The following is a 19,234-nucleotide window of genomic DNA, read 5'->3' as shown; positions in this document are numbered from 1 at the left end:
CCCCAGTAGGCCTGTCCTGGCCAGAGAAGACTGGTAGAGGCCGAGTGGGGTTTAAAGGCAGCCAGCCTGGCCCAGTCCAGGAGCGCTATTTATTGCATATTTATTATTTGGATGTCACCATCAGAGACGAAGGGAAGGGTAGCCAGGGAGGGAGTCCAGCCCAGCTGCCTGCAGAAAGATCTGGCTCAGTCTACTATGGGCAGGGCCCCCCACCAAGCTGAGCCAAATGGAGACAGCCGAGCTGAGGCCTGACTTTTTCAATAAAACATTGTGTACTTCTGGGCCTCCTGCTGTCCCGGCTCTGTTTCCCCTGGCGCCAAGAGAAGAAGGCGGAACTGAACCCAGGCCCAGAGCCGGCTCCCTGAGGCTGTGCCCCTTTCCGGCAATCTCTGGCCACAACCCCCACTGGCCAGGCTGTCCCTCCCACTGGCCCTAGGGCCCCTCCCACTCCCACACCAGATAAGGCCAGCCCAGTGCCGCTTCCTCTGGCAGTAGGCACCAGGGCTGGAATGGGGCCGCCCAGCTCCCCATGGCAGTGGGTGCCGCTGCTGCTGGGGCTGCTGCTCCCTCCTGCCGCCCCCTTCTGGCTCCTCAATGTGCTCTTCCCCCCGCACACCACGCCCAAGGCTGAGCTCAGTAACCACACACGGCCCGTCATCCTCGGTAAGCCCCCACCAGGCCCCTGATGCACCACGCCAGACCCTGGGGAGCCTGGGCCCCAGCCCCTGGCAGCTGACCCAGCCAAAGCCCTTCTGCTCTGCATAAGCCCTGACATAAGTACCTGCCGTGGTGTGGGGAGGGGCCAAAAGCTTGTCCCGTAGAGGAATGACCTCCCTTCTCCCCCCACACTGTGTCTCAGTTGTCTGACCCAGGGGGGGCGGAGTGGGGGACTGGGTGTGCCTGAGGTCTTGGCTGGGGCATCACAAGCTGTGGTCAGTCACAGCCACACCAGACTCTGGGCCAAGCCCCACCACTCCTTCCTTGGCCCCCACCCACCAAGGACAAGATGCCCAGCCCAGGACCGGTGAGCAGGAGAGGCCCATCCATGCCCGGCCCCTATTAGGCCCAGCCCCCATGCCCCCAGACCTATCTGTTCCCACCTTGGACTTTGGCAATAAAGGAGCGCCAGGCTGGGTGTTTGCTCTGCAGAGGCAGGGGTCAGCGGCCTTGGCCTCAGCACCTCGGCACCTTCCCTTCCTCAGGGAAGCCTGGGCTTTGGCTACTGGGGGGACAGCGGGGAGAGGGGGTGTGAGCAGGGGAGGGTAAGTGTGCCTTGTACCTGGGGGTTGAGGGTGTGGGAGGTGGGGGGTGGGTCTGGTCACTGCAGCATCTGGGGTGACTGGGGTAAGGGTCATGGGGGGAATCCAGAGTCCAGAGTGAGGGCCGCTGCTCACAGTGCCCGGCTGCCTGGGGAATCAGCTAGAAGCCAAGCTGGACAAACCAGATGTGGTGAACTGGATGTGCTACCGCAAGACAGAGGACTTCTTCACCATCTGGCTGGATCTCAACATGTTCCTACCCCTTGGGGTAGACTGCTGGATCGATAACACCAGGTACAGCCATGTGCTCCGCCCCAGCCCCGACATGCTGCCCCTTGGCTACTGGCTGCTGAGTGGCACCCCCGCCCCGCAGGGTTGTCTACAACCGGAGCTCTGGGCTCGTGTCCAACGCCCCTGGTGTCCAGATCCGCGTTCCTGGCTTTGGCAAGACCTACTCTGTGGAGTACCTGGACAGCAGCAAGCTGGCAGGTTTGTGTCAGAGGGCAGGGCTGGGGCTCCAGGCTGGGGTGCTGGCCCATAGAAAGCATGGCCCAAGCCCCCGGTGCTGCTGCTCCCCCGACAGGGTACCTGCACACGCTGGTGCAGAACCTGGTCAACAACGGCTACGTGCGAGACGAGACTGTGCGCGCCGCCCCCTATGACTGGCGGCTGGAGCCCGGTGAGTGTCTCTGCAGATGACCGGCTTGGGGTGGGGCAAGTGCCCCAGACCCCAGTTGCCCTGACCCCTTCCACTCACTGCAGGCCAGCAGGAGGAGTACTACCGCAAGCTCGCAGGGCTGGTGGAGGAGATGCACGCTGCCTATGGGAAGCCTGTCTTCCTCATTGGCCACAGCCTCGGCTGTCTACACTTGCTCTATTTCCTGCTGCGCCAGCCCCAGGCCTGGAAGGACCGCTTCATCGATGGCTTCATCTCTCTTGGGGCTCCCTGGGGTGGCTCCATCAAGCCCATGCTGGTCTTGGCCTCAGGTGAGAAGGCCTCGACCACTTATGCCCAGCGATGGGTGAGACCAAGCTGATCCTGGGCCTGCCTTCATTGCAGCTCCTGCTCACAGTGGCCTCTAGGGGTGCTATCTACCACCCCTGGGCCAGCATGCTCGCTGTCACTGGCCCCCAGAGCAGTGACCCTGGCCTGAGCAATTAGGGTGGCTCCTTCCAGAGTCTGTGTCAGTGATGGCAAAGGGGCAGTGAACACAGAAAGTGAATCCCAGCTATCTGCCCCCAGGTTTGTTCCTTGTAGCCCCAGAGCCTGCCTACCCAGCCCTTGCCTGCCTTCCGCTTGCTCCCAGGAGCGCCTTTGCCCAGGGATGTGCTTTACTGAGGATGGATCTGCCAGAGCTAGGGCCAGACCCCCCGAGGCCCCGCCTGCCCTTCCCTAGGGAGTGGCACCAGGGCCCAGTACTGACACAGCTACCACCTACTCCCCACCCCCTGTACCCTGGGAGCTGGTCTGGAAAGAGAAACACAGTCTGGACAAAAGAAACACTCATCAGACACCACCAATAAACATCAAACAGACACCTCTTGTTTCCCCTTTCTGGAGCACAACTCTGTGGCCCCCATTGCTGCACAAGCCACACAAGGAGCAGAAAGACACATGCCCGAGGGAGGACAGCCAGTACTGCCCCCACCATCCCGGGCCTCACCCACCATCCCCACACGCCCCAGTGCTCAGCCTCGCCTACATTTTTTTTTTTTTTTTTTTGAGACAGGGTCTCATTCTGTCGCCCAGGCTGGAGTGCAGTGGCGCGATCATAGCCGCAGCCTCAATCTCCCTGGACCAAGCAATCCTCCTGCCTCAGCCTCCCGGTTAGCTGAGACTATAGGCACACACCACCACACCTAATTTATTTTTGTTTTTTAGTAGAGATGAGGTCTTGCTATGTTGCCCAGGCTGGTCTCAAACTCCTGAGCTTAAGTGATCTTCCTGCCTCAGCCTCCCAAAGTGCTGAGATTACAGGCGTGAGCCACTGTGCTGGGCCTTTTATAAAATATTTATTTATTTTGAGATGGAGTCTCACTCTGTTTCCAAGGCTGGAGTGCAGTAGTGCACTCTCCACTCACTGCAACCTCCGCCTCCCCAGTTCAAGTGATTCTTCTGCCTCAGCCTCCCTAGTAGCTAAGATCACAGGCATGTGCCACCACGCCTGGCTAAGTTTTATATTTTTAGTAGAGACGAGGGTTCCCCGTGTTGGCCAGGCTGGTCTCAAACTCCTGACCTCAAGTCATCTGCCTGTCTTGGCCTCCCAAAGTGCTGGGAGCGTGAGCCACCGTACCCGGCCCTATTTATTTATTTTTTAAGCTGGGATCTCACTGTGTCACCCAGGCTACAGTGCAGTGGTGTGATCATGGTTTACTGTAACCTCAAATTCTTAGGCTCAAGCAATCTTCCTGCCTTTGCCTCCTGAGTAGCTAGGACTAGAGGTGCACTCCACTATGCCCAGCTGATTTTTTTTTTTTTTTTTTGTAGAGACAGGGTCTCACTGCATTACCTAGGACTCCTGGCCTCAAGTGATCCTCCTGCCTCAGCCTCCCAAAGTGTTGGGATTACAGGGATGAGCCATGGCAGCTGCCCCTGCCCTCCTTTTGAAGCCCTACAGCTCCACCCAACAGAGGTCTTATCAGGGCTTCTCATTGAGTAAGCTGACACTGAGCAGCATTGAATATCAGGCCTGCTCAAGCCTGTGGCTTAGAATCTGTGTCTAGATTGGGCAGGAACAAGATTGAGCATCTGACTGAGCCTACCCTCAGCAGGTTGTGGGCCAGGGGTAGCCAGGCCTGGCTCCCTGTCCCACCTTGCTCCATATCCACAGGTGACAACCAGGGCATCCCCATCATGTCCAGCATCAAGCTGAAAGAGGAGCAGCGCATAACCACCACCTCCCCCTGGATGTTTCCCTCTCGCATGGCGTGGCCTGAGGACCACGTGTTCATTTCCACACCCAGCTTCAACTACACAGGCCGTGACTTCCAGCGCTTCTTTGCAGACCTGCACTTTGAGGAAGGCTGGTACATGTGGCTACAGTCACGTGACCTCCTGGCAGGACTCCCAGCACCTGGTGTGGAAGTATACTGTCTTTATGGCGTGGGCCTACCCACGCCCCGCACCTACATCTACGACCACGGCTTCCCCTACGCGGATCCTGTGGGTGTGCTCTATGAGGATGGTGACGACACGGTGGCGACGCGCAGCACCGAGCTATGTGGCCTGTGGCAGGGCCGCCAGCCACAGCCTGTGCACCTGCTGCCCCTGCACGGGATACAGCATCTCAACATGGTCTTCAGCAACCTGACCCTGGAGCACATCAATGCCATCCTGCTGGGTGCCTACCGCCAGGGTCCCCCTGCATCCCCGACTGCCAGCCCAGAGCCCCCGCCTCCTGAATAAAGACCTTCCTTTGCTACCGTAAGCCCTGATGTCTATGTTGCAGGTTGAAGGGAGGCACTAGAGTCCCACACCAGATTTCACTCCTCACCAGCCACAGGCTCAGTGCTGTGTGCAATGAGGCAAGATGGGCTCTGCTGAGGCCTGGGACTGAGCTGGGCACCCTAGATGTGCAGCTGCCCACTCTTCTGGTCAAGCTGTTGAGGCAGTGTGCACCATGCCTGCCTCTGTGCTGGGCGTGGGGACTGGAGCTGGCTCCACCCGCAGCCCTGTCAGAGGAGCACGGGGCAGGGGGGTTGGGGAGGACAATTTGAGCTGTCTCTTCCAGCTCCCAAAAGGGCAGGTGAGACGACCTTTTGAGTGCTGGATGAATGACAGGGCCACAAGAGTTTAGAGGCCGGGCACGGTGGCTCACGCCTGTAATCCCAGCACTTTGGAAGGCCGAGGTGAGCGATCACTTGAGGTCGGAAGTTTGAGACCAGCCTGACCAACATGCAGAAACCCCATCTCTACTAAAAATAGAAAATTAGCCGGGCATGATGGCGCATGCCTGTAATCCCAGCTACTCGGGAGGCTGAGGCAGGAGAATCGTTTGAACCTGGGAGGTGGAGGTTGCAGTGAGCTGAGATCACGCTATTGCACTCCAGCCTGGGCAACAAGAGCAAAACTCCATCTCAAAAAAAAAAAAAAAGATTTTTTTTAATTAGCCAGGTGTGGCCACACCTGTGGTCAAATCTACTAGGGAGGCTGAGGTGGGAGGATTGCTTGAACCTGGGAGGCAGAGGTTTCAGTGAGCCAAGAGCAACGGCAAGACCTTGTGTCAAAGAAAAACCAAAAACGTAAAATAGGCCAGGCACAGTGGTTCATGGTTGTAAGCCTAGGACTTTGGGAGGCTAAGGAGGGTGGATCGCCTGAGTTCAGGAGTTCAAGACCAGCCTGGGCGACACGGTGAAACCCCATCTCTAACAAAAAAAAAATACAAAAAATTAGCCAGACATGGTGTGTGCCTGTGGTCCCAGCTACTCAGGAGGCTGAGGTGGAAGAGTGCTCGTGCCTGGGAGGCAGAGGTTCCAGTGAACCGAGATCACACCACTGTACTCCAGCCTGGGCAACAGAGTAAGACCCCATCTCAAAAAAAAAAAAATTAAAATAAACCCTTTGAGACGGGGTCTATTGCCCAGGCCGGAGTGCAATGGTATGATCCATACTCACTGCAGCCTCGAACTCCTGGGCTTCCAAAGTGCTAGGATTACAGGTGTGAGCCACCAGGCCCAGACTGCTGAAGGGTTTAAACCAGAGAAAGAGTGTGACCAGATTTCCAATTTAGAAAGACCCGCTCTCTGCAGGGTAAGGTGTAGCCTGAGGTGGGGGGCAAGAATTGCAAGGTAACCAGGGAGGCCAGTGCAATGTCCAGGTGGGAGAGGATGCTAGCTGAGATGAGAAGTGCTAGGAAAAAGATGTGTGCAGACAAGAGTTCACTGGGGAGGTGAAATAACAAGGCTTGGCCATGAGTGGAACCCAGCACCCATGGTGCCCCTCTTGAGAGAGGGAAGATGGCACCTGAGACGGAAGATGGAAAGACCAGGGTCCCTGTGACTGAGGACTGAGCCTCTGTTTGAGGTTTCGCGGAGGAGTAAAGGCAACAAAAGAGGCGAGAGTTGGAAGAAAGGTGACAAGGAACAAAAGTCAGCTATGCCTGATGCTACTGGGTGGCCAGCAACAATGCAGACTTGGCCAAGGCTCTGAGAGCTTTACTATGCTGGGACTGGAGGTCAGAGTTGAGGCTAGGGTAAGAGCAAGCGGCTCAGATGGAGGGGGAGGAGGACCTGAACAATGTCCAGAAGGGAAGAGATTTGTCCCTCTCTCCAACAGAGGACCCAGTGAGCAGCACAGAGGGCACAGCAAGGGACATCATCCGGTTCCCCAAATGCTCAGAGCCACAAGCAAAGCCGAAAGTGAAAGACAAGATGCAGAAAACCGCCACGGGCCTTTGAGGAAGGGTAAAGGCGAAAGCGAAAGCAGGAAGGACAGACGTGGAGCCTAGCAGAGGACTTTTTAGCTCCTCACTGGCCCCGCTTGTCTGACTGACCCATCCGCCCGCGACCCCTAATCCGCTCTGCCTGCCCCAAGATGCTGAAGCCAGCCCTGGAGCCCCGAGGGGGCTTCTCCTTCGAGAACTGCCAAAGGTGAAGCGGGGCCGCGGGGGGCGGTCACTCCTGAGCCGCCTCTGCTTGGTCGTGGCCTTTTTTCCTGGCTGGGGGTGGGGGAGGGTGTGTTGGGCGACTTGGGTTCCAGGCTTACCCCGGAAGATGAGGGAGACGGGGACCAGGTTAGCGGAAGCAACAGGGGTCTTGAAAGCAGAGCCGAAACCTGGGCGCCCTCCTCCGTTTCCAGAAATGCATCATTGGAACGCGTCCTCCCGGGGCTCAAGGTCCCTCATGCACGCAAGACCGGGACCACCATCGCGGGCCTGGTGTTCCAAGTGAGCAGCGGGGAGGGACGGGGAGCTGGAGGGGAGCCGGGAGTATCGAGCAGGCACTGAGGCTGCGGTCCCTCCCTCTCCTCAGGACGGGGTCATTCTGGGCGCCGACACGCGAGCCACTAACGATTCGGTCGTGGCGGACAAGAGCTGCGAGAAGATCCACTTCATCACCCCCAAAATCTAGTGAGACTCCCCAGCCCAGTTCCCGCACGCAAAAAAGAACGGCCCCCTCATTCCCACTCCGGTCCCCGAACGTCCCAGCCCTGCCCACACCGATCCTCCCTTTTCCCTCAGCTGCTGTGGGGCTGGAGTAGCCGCGGACGCCGAGATGACCACACGGATGGTGGCGTCCAAGATGGAGCTACACGCGCTATCCACGGGCCGCGAGCCCCGCGTGGCCACGGTCACTCGCATCCTGCGCCAGACGCTCTTCAGGTGAGGGGGCGGGGCTAACAGGACCCCAGTAGGGGTCGTTGCGGGGTCGGGGCCAATGGAAGGCGGGACAGAAAGAAGGGCGGGGCCGCGACGGGCCAGGTGACCGGAAGAGGCCGGCCCAACAGAAGCTGGGCTACAGGAAAAGGCGATGTCAGTCATCGGGCGCCAGGCCACAGGAAGGGGCGGGGACAGCACCTAGGCGCGGGGGCATAGAGGGGCGGGGCCTAGGCCCCTGCTTGTGGCCGACCCCGCCCATCCTCGAGCAGGTACCGGGGCCACGTGGGTGCATCGCTGATCGTGGGCGGCGTAGACCTGACTGGACCGCAGCTCTACGGCGTGCATCCCCATGGCTCCTACAGCCGTCTGCCCTTCACAGCCCTGGGTGAGCGCTTCTGTCCCTTCTCCTCGAACTCTGCCCCTGTGACCTTGGCCTCACTCCAAACGGCGTGGCAGCGGTTGACTTCAGATGCTTCTCCTGCCTTCAGGCTCTGGTCAGGACGCGGCCCTGGCGGTGCTAGAAGACCGGTTCCAGCCGAACATGACGGTGAGCGGCCTCTCTCCCCGACTTTGTGGTCGCTGGTGGGATGTGCACCCGGGAGCTGGGGTAGCACAGGACCTTGACCCAGTGCGGGTGGGGGAAGGCTTGTCGGAGGAGGTGACCACTGAAGGGTGAGTGGAGTAAGGGCAGAGAAGTGCGGTCCCGACACAACACCGTCCAATACCAAAGCCTGGACGGCTGGGAGAAGTGGAAGCTCACAGAGGATCTTTAGGAGCGGAGGGCGGAGGGAAGGACCAGTAGGGTCCTACTTATATCAACGTCTGGAGCCTAGATTTTGTTTGGGGTGGGATGGAAGCACGTGATGTTGCCTCAGAGGTGGCTAAGGCTCAGAGGGAGAAACACAGTGGGGGTTTGGGGGGCAAGACCAGATTGGGTGAATGGACAGGCAAGTCCCCAGGCTGTAACCTAAGTTAACAGCAGAGGGCCCGTTAGGCCTCACACACCTATCACCACAGCTGGAGGCCGCTCAGGGGCTGCTGGTGGAAGCCATCACCGCCGGGATCTTGGGTGACCTGGGCTCCGGGGGCAATGTGGATGCATGTGTGATCACGAAGACTGGCGCCAAGCTGCTGCGGACACTGAGCTCACCCACAGAGCCCGTGAAGAGGTGAGAGCTGGAGATCGGGGACCACAGGGATGTGTGGGGCTGTAGCAGGGGAGATAGGGGGCTACAAAAAGGGGATGGGCCACATGACAGGCCCATGTTCAGAGGCTGTCCCTCCTCCTTCCCAGGTCTGGCCGCTACCACTTTGTGCCTGGAACCACAGCTGTCCTGACCCAGACCGTGAAGCCACTAACCCTGGAGCTAGTGGAGGAAACTGTGCAGGCTATGGAAGTGGAGTAAGCTGAGGCTTAGAGCTTGGAACAAGGGGGAATAAACCCAGAAAATACAGTTAAACAGATGGCTGTGTCATTCTTGAGTGGAATGGGGTGGGCAGGCGGCCAGCAGGGCTCTGTAGCTAAGGCATCCCTGCAGGGGCCATTACCTACCATAGCTCTAGTGTCTGGCCTAAGAGATGCCCTTCACCCATAACCTCAGGCACCTACAACTCCAGAACCCCAGCCCTGGCCAGCATTGCAGGCTTGGTCTCCACCCAAACCTTCCTTCTGACTCCACACCTTGGAGGCTCCCCAACCACTCCACTGCCTTGCTCTTGCCCTCTAGTCCATTGAAGACTTGTAAAACACCAAATACCCCATGTACTACCCCCCCCCCCCAGAGACTTTCCATGGCTCCTCAGTGGCCCAGGACAAAGCTCATACCTTTCAGTCAGGCCCCCACAGGCCCCACTGAGGGCTAAAGTGCTGACAAGAGGAGCTGCTCCCTGACTCTAAGGCAAGTTCTTACCAAGCACCTCCTCAACCTTGCAACATCTTTACCCATGACACCCCTCAGATGACGAGGCATGCCTGCACTGCTCACGTGAAGCTCAGCTTCTGTCTGCACACGCTGGGCTTGTGACTCCAAGTTTTCCAGGCTAACAAGGGTCACAGGACTCACATGGGGAGAGATGACATGTTTCTCCAACAAACTTTGCTGGGCCCCTGCTCAGTCTCAGGCCTGGCTGCTGGGTGCCAGCAAGAGCATCCTGACCTCAGCAAGAATGGCTGAACTCCGCTGGAGCTTCAGAAATGTCAGGGAGAGTCTGCCCAGGACCCAGGGAGGGTCTATGCCAGGCTGGACATCCCTGGGCCGCTGACTGTGCTCCCTGCACCCCAACATTCTATTATGAATATTTGTAAATGTAACTGAAAAGTAGAAAGAGTTGTATATTGAATACCCTTATACTGTCAGGTCACCACAGACCTGACAGTACTTTGTTATATTTGCTTTATCATCTATCCATCCCTCTATCTATTAATTCATCTCTTTTTTTTTTTTTTTCTCGCTCTGTTGCCCAGGCTGGAGTGCAGTGGCACAATCTCAGCTCCTCCGCCTCCCGGGTTCACGCTATTCTCCTGCCTCAGCCTCCCGAGTAGCTGGGACTACAAGTGCTCGCCACCATGCCTGGCTAATTTTTTTTTTGTATTTTTAGTAGAGACAGGGTTTCACTGTGTTAGCCAGGATGGTCTCGATCTCCTGACCTCGTGATCCACCTGCCTCAGCCTCCCAAAGTGCTGGGATTACAGGCGTGAGCCACCGTGCCCGGCCAATTCATCTCATTTTTTGACTGATGCGGTTTCTTTGAGATGGGGGTCTAGCTCCATCGCCCAGGCTGGAATGCAGTGGTGCACTCATGGCTCACTGCAGCTTGGAACTTAAGGGCTCAAGTGATCCCTCCTGCCTCAGCCTTCTGAGTTGCTGGGACTACAGGTATGTACCATCATGCGCAGCTCATTTCTTAATTAAAAATTTTTTTTTTTTGTAGAGACAGGGTTTCATCATGTTGCTCAGGCTGGTCTCAAACTCCTGGAATCAAGCCTCCTACCTCTGCCTCCCAAACTTTTGGGATTACAGGTGTGGGCCACCACACCCAGCCCTGATCTGTTCCTGAATCAGTTAAAGCCCTCACATTCCCAGAAGGAGGCCAGCCAACGCACCTGTTAGAACTTTGCACACAGGGTGTCTTCTCCCTTCAAGCTTGGCCTGCAGTTCAGTAACAAATGGGCTGCAGACACCAGGGGCTTGCCCATGGGAGCCCCAAGGCCTAAAGAGGGTGGCAGAGATTTGATGTCTGTCACTCTCCACCTGCAGCCTCAGTCCAGGGTCTGCCAGGCACCAAGAGTTCACACTTTGCCCTCCTAAATGCCAGGCCCTTCATAAGTATCATCTCATTGTTAAGAGTGGGGGCTTCAGCGCCAGACAAATGCGGGTTTGTGTACAACTCAACCACGTGCTGGTGGGAGAGTCACCATCTCTGAGCAGACCTGTGACTCCTGTTCCAAACGGACGAGGAACCACTGAGATGATGTGTTAGGACTCCCAGCCTGCTAGAACCTCACAGCCCCTGGCCCTTCACAGCAGTCGACCACCGTGTGCATTCCTTCCACCAGTCAGAACACCCTGGACGTTGAGCAGCCTTCTCTGAGAGCCTGGTGCCTTTGATAGCCCTGGGTGACTCCTCTGATCCCAGCCACCAGGTTGTCACTATAGACCTAATTTAACCATCTGTCCTCGGTACCCAGGGCTCAACATTTGGAATGGGAGGTGGTTCTGGGAGCCAATTAGAGGCCAGGCTTTGGGAGGTGGCAGAGGTAAGAGCCTCATACCTGGGCTCTGTCTGGCAAGTCTAGGCCTGGGTCAGGGGACCTTGGCCTAAAGGGCCTGTCTTGCCTGGAGCATGGGAGGGGGCTGAGTCTACACAGCTGGCCTGGCCTCAGGCCTGGAGCTTTAGCTCAAGGACGAGAAGACCCATAAAGCCAGACCCAGCTCCCAACCTCACATCTGCCACGATGTTGCTGCCCAGCCTGACCCTAAGCCTGGTTCTCCTCGGCTCCTCCTGGGGTGAGTGGGCCAGGACCAGCCCTGATTCAGCCCTGGGACCAACTCAGCTCCCAGCACCAGCCCAGAGAAGGAGCTAGGCTGGCTGGAAGGGACGAAGGTGGACAGAGTGGGCAAAAGAAACAGGATATGCCAGGGCAGGGGAGCAGGAACAGGCCTGCAAGGCTGGGAGGGGGCAAGAGGTGGGGTGGTCTCACGAATAGGACCAGAGCTTGAGCCAGGCCCTGGAGCCCGGGAGGGTTTAGGAAGCTGAGACAGGAAGACCTGTCCATGTATTTTAGAAAGAACCTTCTGGCTGCATGAAGGGTATGAACTGTTCAGGTCGGGAGGGGGCAGAGAGACCAGGGGTAGAGATGGGGAACAGCGGGGACTAGGCTGGAGAAAGATGTAGAACAGCAGGGCTGGGGGACTGGTTGGGTGGGGATAACCAAGATAGCTGTGGGGCCCGAAGGTGCTTGCATGTACCCTGTTGGGAAGGGGTAGTGCTGTAACCTCTCGACAGACCTCTCTGGGGTGCACAGCCTGGGGCACCCAGAAGGAGGTGGAGAAAGGTGGGCTGAGGCATGGGAAGCAGGTCCTCATTAGCCCAATGGCCAGGCTACGGCGTTCCTGCCATCAAACCGGCACTGAGCTTCAGCCAGAGGATTTTCAACGGGGAGAATGCAGTGTCGGGCTCCTGGCCCTGGCAGGTGTCCCTGCAGGTACACCACCGGAGGGGTGGGCAGGGTCCTGCGTACGTCATGCCTAGGGGCAGCCTCAGCAGCCCACCCCCACTCTGACCTCTGAGCCCTGACCCCGGACAGCAGCGGCTTCCACTTCTGCGGTGGTTCTCTCATCAGCCAGTCCTGGGTGGTCACTGCTGCCCACTGCAATGTCAGGTGAGTGCCTGCACTCCACCTGCCCCGCCCCTCGCCTCTTCCTGCCTCCTCCCCTAGCTGTCCCCCTCTGGTGCTGGCCTCCCTGCAGCTGCCTAATCCCACCCCTCTGCAGCCCTGGCCGCCATTTTGTTGTCCTGGGCGAGTGTGACAGATCATTGAACGCAGAGCCCTTGCAGGTTCTGTCCATCTCTCAGGTGAGTGCCAGGGCTGCAGACACGGAGGAAAAGTGGGCAGTGCAGGTGGGTGGGTGCTGGGAATGAGGAATTCAGGACATGCCCTGGCCTACCCTGCTGAGCACCCATCAGAACAACATGGACTGTTTCTGACCCCACAGGCCATTACACACCCTAGCTGGAACTCTACCACCATGAACAATGACGTGACGCTGCTGAAGCTCGCCTCGCCAGCCCAGTACACAACCCGCATCTCGCCAGTTTGCGTGGCATCCTCAAAGCTCTGACTGAAGGCCTCATGTGTGTCACCACCGGCTGGGGTCGCCTCATTGGCGTGGGTAGGAACTCAGGCCAAAGCTCAGGGTGGGAGGACTGGGGTGGGGACCAGTGTTCTGGGCCCCACGTGACCACCCCTCCTGGCCCACAGGCAATGTGACACCAGCACATCTGCAGCAGGTGGCTTTGCCCCTGGTCACTGTGAATCAGTGCCGGCAGTACTGGGGCTCACGTATCACTGACTCTATGATCTGTGCAGGTGGCACAGGTGCTTCCTTGTGCCAGGTGAGCCCCAGCACCCGGTCCTCTGCACTGTCCTGTGGTACACCTCCCCACCCCACCCCCACTCACTTCTCCCTCCCTCTTCCCTCTCAGGGTGACTCCAGAGGCCCTCTTGTCTGCCAGAAGGGAAACACGTGGGTGCTTATTGGTATTGTCTCCTGGGGCACCAAAAACTGCAATGTGCGCGCACCTGCTGTGTATACTTGAGTTAGCAAGTTTAGCGCCTGGATCAACCAGGTCATAGCCTACAACTGAGCCCACCACAGGCCCCTCCCCAGCTCAACCCATTAAAGACCCAGGCCCTGTCCCATCATGCATTCCTGTCTTCCTGGCTCAGGAGAAAGGAGAGGCTGTTGAGGGTCCGACTCCCTACTTGGACTTCTGGCATAGAAGGGGCTGAGTGACTCCTTGAGTACCAGTGGCTCTTCCTAGAGTAGCCATGCCCAGGCCAGGGCCCCCACCCCTCCTCCAGGGCAACCCCTTGATCCTACAGCAAGAAGCCAGAACTGTGGGAATGAATGGCAGCCCTCCCTGGAGAGGCAGCCTGTTTACTGAATACAGAGGATACGTTTACAAACTGAATACGCATAATAAATAACTGCACATTCTCCATCCACAGTCCATGGCATGAAGGCCCAAGTGGGTCTATCAAAGGCCCACATCTCCAAACCCCCTCTCCTGCCCTCAGGACCAGGCCCACCCTGGGCAAGAGAGAACATAATCCCCAGGGCTTCAGGTCCCCAGAGACACTTGGGGAACTGGGGGGAAATTTTGAGGCCATGGGGCTTGGTTCTCCACTGCCTCCTGCCCAGGGGGCAGTGGGGATGGCAGGAGGATGTGTCTAAGGCGTAGTCGACTTGGCACAGAGTGGTCTCTTTAGTTTTGTTTCCCACTGGAGGTGGCACATGCAGGAAGAGGGCCTGGCCCAGGCTGCCGACCAGCAGAAGCTGAGTGGGAGCCAAACCCTCCCCCAATGGCAGGGGCCCTGCCATCGGGCTAAGGCCAAAGCTGGGCCCTGGCCCCATGCTACCCACTGAAGGCAGCTGTGGAGGAAGGGGCTTGGGTTCCAGCCTGGTTTGTGGTAGGGGGAGATACCACAAAAGAAATGGGGACGGTTCTGGCTCAGGCCTCTGGGAAAGCAGCCACCCAACCCCACCCACCTCCCGCAGGGGATCCTTCCAGCTTGAGGCTCAGCGGGACCCAGAATGGAAGGTTAATGCTGTGAAGGGAAGCAGCACAGGGTGGACGGGGCAAGGCCAGCTGTGAGAAAGCAGTGCCCCAGACACCCAGGGTTCAGAGGCAGGTCACACAGTATGGCTAAGTTCCAGGGAGGGGTGCACAGAAGCTCAGCAGAAGGGGAGAGGTAAGCAGCCAGGGACCCTCCCCCAGAGCGGCAACTCCTACCTTCCCATGTCCTCGTGGAGGACTACGGGTGTGCACGATGGGCGTGCAGTGATCACTCCCAGGCTGCCAACACCCGTGCAGACACCAGATGGCGCCTTCATGCAGCTGCAGAGGAGGGAGCAACAGAGCCTGAAGGGAAAAGGCAATGGGCTGCACCAAAGGATAGAACCCAGGCTGACACTGGACCCTAATGGGGAGGACCCCCTTCCCTCTGCCTTGGCCCCCAGGTGCCCCATCCCCCAGGTAGCAGCAGTGGGGCTCCCTTTAACCACCCCCAGTTGGGAAGGAGGCACCTGGGGAATGGAATGGACATCCAACGGGGAGAGGGAGGTAGCGATGAGCTCTACAAAGAAGGCACCAAGGGTGGTGGGTTGAGACCCCTCAGAATCTGGAGAGGCTGGAGCCTGGGCAAGCCGACGACCAGCATGGCCACACAGTCCAGAAGGGTGAAGGTCCATGCCATGGCCCTCCACCAGAGGTCCTGGGACCAGAAAGGCTCCCTGGGGGCAGGCACCATGAAGGACGACAGATCTTGGCTGGGAGGTGGAGGGCTATTTCGATCTAGCCAGGGGCTATGGGTCCAGTCAAGGCACAAGCTTTGTGCCTACCAGGGTCTCCCACTGGAGCATAATCTTAAGGATCAGGATGTTTGGGAATGTGTGGAGCCAGGGAGAAGGGCTCTGTGGAGGAAAGGGGGTCCCAGAAGTAACTGTCCCAAAGGGTCCTGAGGCCACAGGACACTACACCCAGCACTGCAGGTCCCTTTGATTTGGGAAGAGTCAAAGGGCAAGGGAGACAGTGAAGGCCAGGTCCTATCCCTTCCCAACTCCACCAGAGCAGCTGCCCACCAAGAGGGGTATCAGTGCCAGGCCAGGCTCCCAGTCGGGGAGTCACAGCCCCCTGCACTACCTCCACTCTGTCACACCTGGCCCTGGCCCAGGCCCATGGTGAGGACAGGGGCTGCTGAAGGCACAGAGAAAGGGCTGGAGCCAGACATTCTTCACCTACTGCGGGCCACATAGGCCTATCTCCAGAGAGGGCATCGGGCCCAGATTACACCACAGTGTGTGGCCAGGCTGGGCCGTGCCTCATGTGTGCACAGCCAGGCGGCTCAGCCATTGTACTGCTGCTGGTAGCGCAGGTTGAGCTCCCGCAGCTCCCGCTCCCGCACACGGCGTGACTTGTTGGAGCGTGTGGAGCGGCTGGAACGTGTGGACTGGGCAGATTTGGTGCTCTGGCAGCGCGAGGAGGCACGTTTAAGGAGGTTCTGGGATATGGAGCGGTGCAGGTTCTTCATGGATGAAGAGGCAGCCATGCTCACCACCCACGGGTGCCTCAGGGCCTGCAGTGCAGTCATACGGGCTCCAGGGTCCACTGTCAGCAGGCGGTCAATGAAGTCCTTGGCCAGGTTGGACACACTAGGCCAGGGCTAGAGACCAAAGACAAGCATTAGAGTGAGAGCATCCGACACTGCCCACCCCATCTGGATGAGGCCACTACTCAGCATCCCTCCACTTTCCTGAGAGAGGTACTGCCCCTCCTCTCATGTAGCGCTTGCGGCCTCCCCGCCCAACGCTGGCCCAGGCTGAACAGGGGCTGCTCTCCAGGTGATGGAGTCTGGCAACGAAGGAAAGGACCTCTCCACTCTCCCAGGGAGCAAATTCTATGGTGCACTGGACCCAAAGCCGGGCTCAGGGAGATGGCCTCTGCCAAGAGCCCCCAACTTGCCCCAGGAGTATCATAACACAGGGAACTGTAAGAGAATGACTCAAACTTTCCCACCACATCCTAAGTCAGATTGAAGCTCCAATATCTGGATGACCAGGATCAGGCTACTTAAATGGGAACTTCCTAGTCCTTACAGAGAAGATCCAACCTCTCTCCAACTGCCGAAGCAGTGGTAAGAGACCACTGCTCCCTGCCTCCGTCTCCCAGCATGGGGAGGAAAGGAAACAATTCAAGGCAACTAGATTTCCCAGTCGGCTGAGGGCAGGCGCTCCCAGGACAAGGAAAGAACCAGGACCCTTCTCAGTGGCACCCTCCAGCCCGTATTACTTCTCTAAGCCACAAAGGGCTCCTGGCAGTGCTGTGCGCCAGCCTCATTTTAGTACATTCTGTCCCCTGGGAGGAACTCCATAAAGCCCACTCTGCCACATGCACCCCGGGCTGCCTCATCTCAGCCCTGAACCCAGCAGCTGTCTGTCTCAGGGCCTCAGGCTGCACAGCTGTCTTCACCTGACTGGATCCTCAGGTTCTCAGGGTAAAGGACACTTGCTCAGACTCCCTCTTAGCCCCCAGTGCTTCCAGCAATTATTCCAGCTGTAACTTGAGACTGCAATTTCATGTTTATTATTCCCGTGAGATAACGCTGAGCTGGATGAGCCCCTGCCTGGTGCTGTGCATACAGGAAGCACTCAGTAGGCACAGGTTCAGACAGTAAACAACCCACGGTGCTGCCAGATGGGTGCCCTTTCCTGGAGCTGCTTCCAGGCCTTGGGGCTCAGCCAGGTGAGTCTTTGCATCCCTGCATCTCCTAGGAGCACTTTTGGCATGGGCTCTGATGCTCCCCCAAGGATAGGCAGCTAGGACCTTTCCTGAGCCTGCTGCAGATGACTCAACAGGAATGCTAACCATCCAGTCACTTTCCCTCCTGCCAGCTGAGGTCTGCCTGTTCCACCCATGGCACCCTTCACCTTGAGGAACCCCTGAACATGCCCTCCAGGGGGTTCAGGAGGATCTGAGAGTCCACCTTCAGGGCAGGTGCACAGCCATCTAGCAGACACACACACTCACTGACTACTGCTACTCCCAGTCTGGCTCGCCTGACCTCCAACTCTTCCCCTACCACCCTTCCCCACTGCCACAAAGGGGTGAGGCAGGGAGAACACGCTTCCACCGTCCTGAGGAAGGGCTGGGGCTACCTGCAGCTGCTGTCTTCACCCACTCTTTGGAAGGTTATTCCAAATTTTACTGAGCTGAAGTGGGAGCAACAGGGGAACCATATTCCCAAACACACCTAACAGGGTCATCCTCTACAGTGGGCCAGCAGCAACCCAGTGACTCCTGGGGAGATGCTGGCCCTCAGGAGGAGGAAAGTCAGGGTCCAGGAGCATGCAGCCAATGGAGGTCCATAGATGCCTTACTATCCAAGGGCTGTGGGTGGGCGCAGAGAGCAACAGCCCTCCTCGACAGGCAGGTAAGTCTCCTGGGGGCTTGTGTAGTTCAAGATTCATATTGAGGGCCGGGTGTGGTGGCTCATGCCTGTAATCCCAGCACTTTGGGAGGCTGAGGCAGGTGGATCACAAGGTCATGAGATCGAGACCATCCTGGCCAACATGGTGAAACCCCGTCTCTACCAAAAATACAAAAATTAGCCGGTCGTGGTGGCGTTCCTGTAGTCCCAGCTACTCAGGAAGCTGAGGCAGGAGAATTGCTTGAACCCGAGAGGCGGAGGTTGCAGTGAGCCGAGATCGCACCACTGCACTCCAGCCTGGCAACAGAGCGAGACTTCGTCTCAAAAAAAAAAAAAAAAAAGATTCATATTGAGGTATTGAGGCCGACATGAAGGGCAACTGGACTAGACAGCTGCCACAATAGCTTTTGGATCACAGCTCAAGAAAACCCCAAAGGCCAGGAGCAATGGCTTCCGCCTGTAATCCCAACACTCTGGGAGTGTGAGGCAGGAGGATTGCTTGAGCCCAGGAGTTCAAGATCACCCTGGGCAAGATGGTAAGACTCCATCTAAAAGAAAAAAAAAATTAATAAAATTTTTTTAAAAAAGAAAGCTCCATGGTTGCCCCCTGAACACAAGAAACCACTACTGGGGGCAGCCAGTCCAGACCACAGACATTCACTGTAGCCCCCATCACCCACCGGAGAGACAGAAGCTTGATGGAGACAGCACACACACAGCTGAACAGAGTGGGTCAGGGGACACCTCTGCTGCCTGCTGGCTTTCTACAGTCTCCAGGAAGAGGAGGACTCACTAGGAAGCACGCTGCAGCTCAGTCTGGCCTGTTGCTGGAACAGCCCCAAGACAGGGCTGACAGCCCAGGGTGTCCCAACAGGGCTGGGACATGGATTCTGCCCCTGCCCCTTGGTCCAGCCAAGACAAAAGAGGGGCAACTCCCCTACAGAGGCCAGGAGCCTGAACACGGATGGACTGGAGGTTTCACCACTTCACATCCACACCCAGCCAAACCGTGGACCTGAAACTCCAAACCAGTCACCGGTGCAGTCTTGGAGGGGCCTCTCCCCAGACCAGCCCTATGGGCTTAAATGTCTCCATCTTCAGAGTGGCACAGGTTCACACCAGCAGGCATCAACCCCTGCTGCTCGTGGAGCGGCCGGCCTGTTAGTGCCAAAGCGAGCCAGATCGATCCCTCTCCCCCTGCTCCCCAAGATTCTAGCCTCACCAATTACTATGCGCGTGTGGCTGTGTGCAGAATGCAGATGGACTCATTTGTCTGAGGGCTGGCCTGGCCTCTCTGGCAGGTCCCAGCTCTCCCCATCTTTGAAGAGCTGTGAGCAGCTGGGCCAGGTGGGTCCCCCAAGCCAGAGTGACTCAAGTCATCCTGACCTGGCCCCCAGCCTAACCCTTGTACACAGAGGAAAGTCAGGCTGAACACAAGAAGGTGGTCC

At 57.8% G+C, this 19,234-nt stretch overlaps 3 protein-coding genes across 3 annotated transcripts; all 3 read left to right on the top strand.

The window, feature by feature from the left end:
* Nucleotides 1–509: 509 nt before the first annotated feature.
* LCAT (lecithin-cholesterol acyltransferase) lies at nt 510–6,624 on the top strand. Its single transcript, XM_032157693.2, has 7 exons — nt 510–663; nt 1,397–1,553; nt 1,633–1,748; nt 1,843–1,938; nt 2,022–2,246; nt 4,091–4,683; nt 6,535–6,624. Exons 1-6 carry the CDS (start codon nt 510–512, stop codon nt 4,663–4,665), a joined length of 1,323 nt encoding a protein of 440 aa, XP_032013584.1. The 3' UTR covers nt 4,666–4,683; nt 6,535–6,624.
* A 140-nt stretch (nt 6,625–6,764) lies between these two features.
* Nucleotides 6,765–9,293, top strand: PSMB10 (proteasome 20S subunit beta 10). Its single transcript, XM_032157694.2, has 8 exons — nt 6,765–6,848; nt 7,057–7,144; nt 7,230–7,327; nt 7,439–7,579; nt 7,846–7,961; nt 8,065–8,123; nt 8,594–8,745; nt 8,871–9,293. Exons 1-8 carry the CDS (start codon nt 6,793–6,795, stop codon nt 8,980–8,982), a joined length of 822 nt encoding a protein of 273 aa, XP_032013585.1. The 5' UTR covers nt 6,765–6,792; the 3' UTR covers nt 8,983–9,293.
* Nucleotides 9,294–11,426: 2,133 nt separating this feature from the next.
* On the top strand, nt 11,427–13,444 carry CTRL (chymotrypsin like). Its single transcript, XM_032157690.1, is given in 8 exon segments — nt 11,427–11,583; nt 12,178–12,297; nt 12,368–12,458; nt 12,571–12,652; nt 12,793–12,907; nt 12,910–12,969; nt 13,059–13,192; nt 13,283–13,444. Coding segments are annotated over 8 exon segments (816 nt in total). The 5' UTR covers nt 11,427–11,531.
* The last annotated feature ends 5,790 nt before the right edge of the window (nt 13,445–19,234 follow it).

This window comes from Hylobates moloch, unplaced genomic scaffold (genome assembly GCF_009828535.3).
Source record: "Hylobates moloch isolate HMO894 unplaced genomic scaffold, HMol_V3 SCAFFOLD_6, whole genome shotgun sequence".
Lineage (NCBI taxonomy): Eukaryota > Metazoa > Chordata > Mammalia > Primates > Hylobatidae > Hylobates > Hylobates moloch.
Note: the sequence above shows the minus strand (reverse complement) of the source record. Positions and strands in the feature narration are given on the sequence as shown.